The 1,525-nt window shown below is 48.0% G+C and overlaps 1 protein-coding gene across 1 annotated transcript in view; it reads left to right on the forward strand.

The window, feature by feature from the left end:
- The first annotated feature begins 252 nt into the window (after positions 1-252).
- Positions 253-1,525, forward strand: part of LOC109320870 (extracellular tyrosine-protein kinase PKDCC-like) — an 11,314-nt gene continuing 10,041 nt past the window's right edge. Inside the window, exon 1 of the mRNA XM_019551151.1 lies at positions 253-273. Coding sequence (XP_019406696.1) covers positions 253-273 — 21 coding nt within the window. The remainder of the gene's footprint in view (positions 274-1,525) is intronic.

A 1,525-nucleotide genomic window follows, 5' to 3' on the forward strand; every position in this document is an offset into this window, starting at 1 on the left:
AAGCCAGAAGGAGCTGCCTTGTGTGCATGCACAAGTCACTCTTAAACCCACAGACAAGCATTCACACAGGGACTGCCACAGATTTACCTAAAATGGTGCAAGTTTTGTCTGGATAAGGCCTCAGGCCCTTTTGTCTGAGCCACTCACCTCTGACTTGTTAAAGAGGAAGGGTTAAAACTGTTCAATATAAGCAGGGAGCTTTTCATGACAGAAGCAAAACATGACCCCTCTGGTAAATAGGCTAACACGGGAATGGCTGCTCTTCGGATGCCAGTAAGATTAAAGCTGCAGTGCATGAGAGTGACTGATATCAGTCCAGCTCTTTCAGTTGGGGCTATTTACAGCAGTTTCATGGATCCCATTGAAGTTATTACAAAATACAGCCAAAATCTGTGAAGCTGCCTAAGGGGTTTGGAAAACTGAATTCTATTAAAGCAACTGAGAACAGTTTCCAGATCCTCTAGTCTGAATATGAGCAAATACTATCAGTCTCTCATATTAGGAAGGCTAAGCCCTGTAACATTGAAATTGCTGCATATGAACTGTAGGAGGAAATTATAACTGTTCCGAGAGAAAACCAGCCAATTCAGACCGGAGTAGCTTGATATCATCTGAGAACACATATTCCACCCCTGTTCATGAGATGAACACTGCTATAGTTAAAGCAAAGGCCTGGGACTGCCAGGAGTATGTTTACTGCAACTCCCACCAACTGCAGCTGTGTGTAGATTGCAGCACAGAGGAGAGAGCGAGCGAGCAGTTACCCGGTTTCAAGCTGTTTCTCTGCAGGGTAAGTGAACCTATGGATAATTCTCTGCTGTCACAGCAGGACTATTAGTGATACACGAGCTAGATCATTTAAAGCAAGCCAGAGTATCTCTGTATTACAGTGCTAGTTCAGTGCATATGATCTTGGGCAAATATTTTAGGTCCTGGTACTGCGCGGATATATTTAACTTTGTGGCCATCAACACACAGGTATAACGTGAATCACTTCTTCCTTTTGTAACAAGGGATAATATTATTCCCTTCCCCTTAGTCCCTCATCTCTATCAAGACCCAGTCTTGCAGCGATCCCGCAAATTATTCAAGGGTGTAGGTCGTAGCCGTGTTGGTCTAAGGACAGAGGCAGACAAGGTTCAGAAAATACAGCGTTAGTCAACCGGGGTGAGGAGTATAAGGACCACGAGAAGTGCGCCAGTGAAGCCGGGAAACACGGTGGCACGGGGCGTGACCGAAGCTCTCGAAGGTGATGTAAACCAACAGGAGTGGGTTCAAAAGATTCCCGAAGTAACGAAGATGCCAAACATTAACCCGAGAGTAGGACACACTGTAGAGCCAGCACGTGCGTGTGACAGTACGCACACCTACCGCTGAGCACAGACCGGAGCCCAGCCTTTTCCAGCCCTGGGCACGCTGCCATTAACACGACATCACCCGTGAAGGCATCCCCCATCCTCCTGCCATGGCAAAATCCCGCGGCGCCGGTCCGGGGAGGGCTGGCCCGGCAGGTGCCGCGCGAGGG

The sequence above is a fragment of the Crocodylus porosus genome, unplaced genomic scaffold (genome assembly GCF_001723895.1).
Source record: "Crocodylus porosus isolate Cpor-Errol unplaced genomic scaffold, CroPor_comp1, whole genome shotgun sequence".
In the NCBI taxonomy this organism is placed as follows: domain Eukaryota; kingdom Metazoa; phylum Chordata; order Crocodylia; family Crocodylidae; genus Crocodylus; species Crocodylus porosus.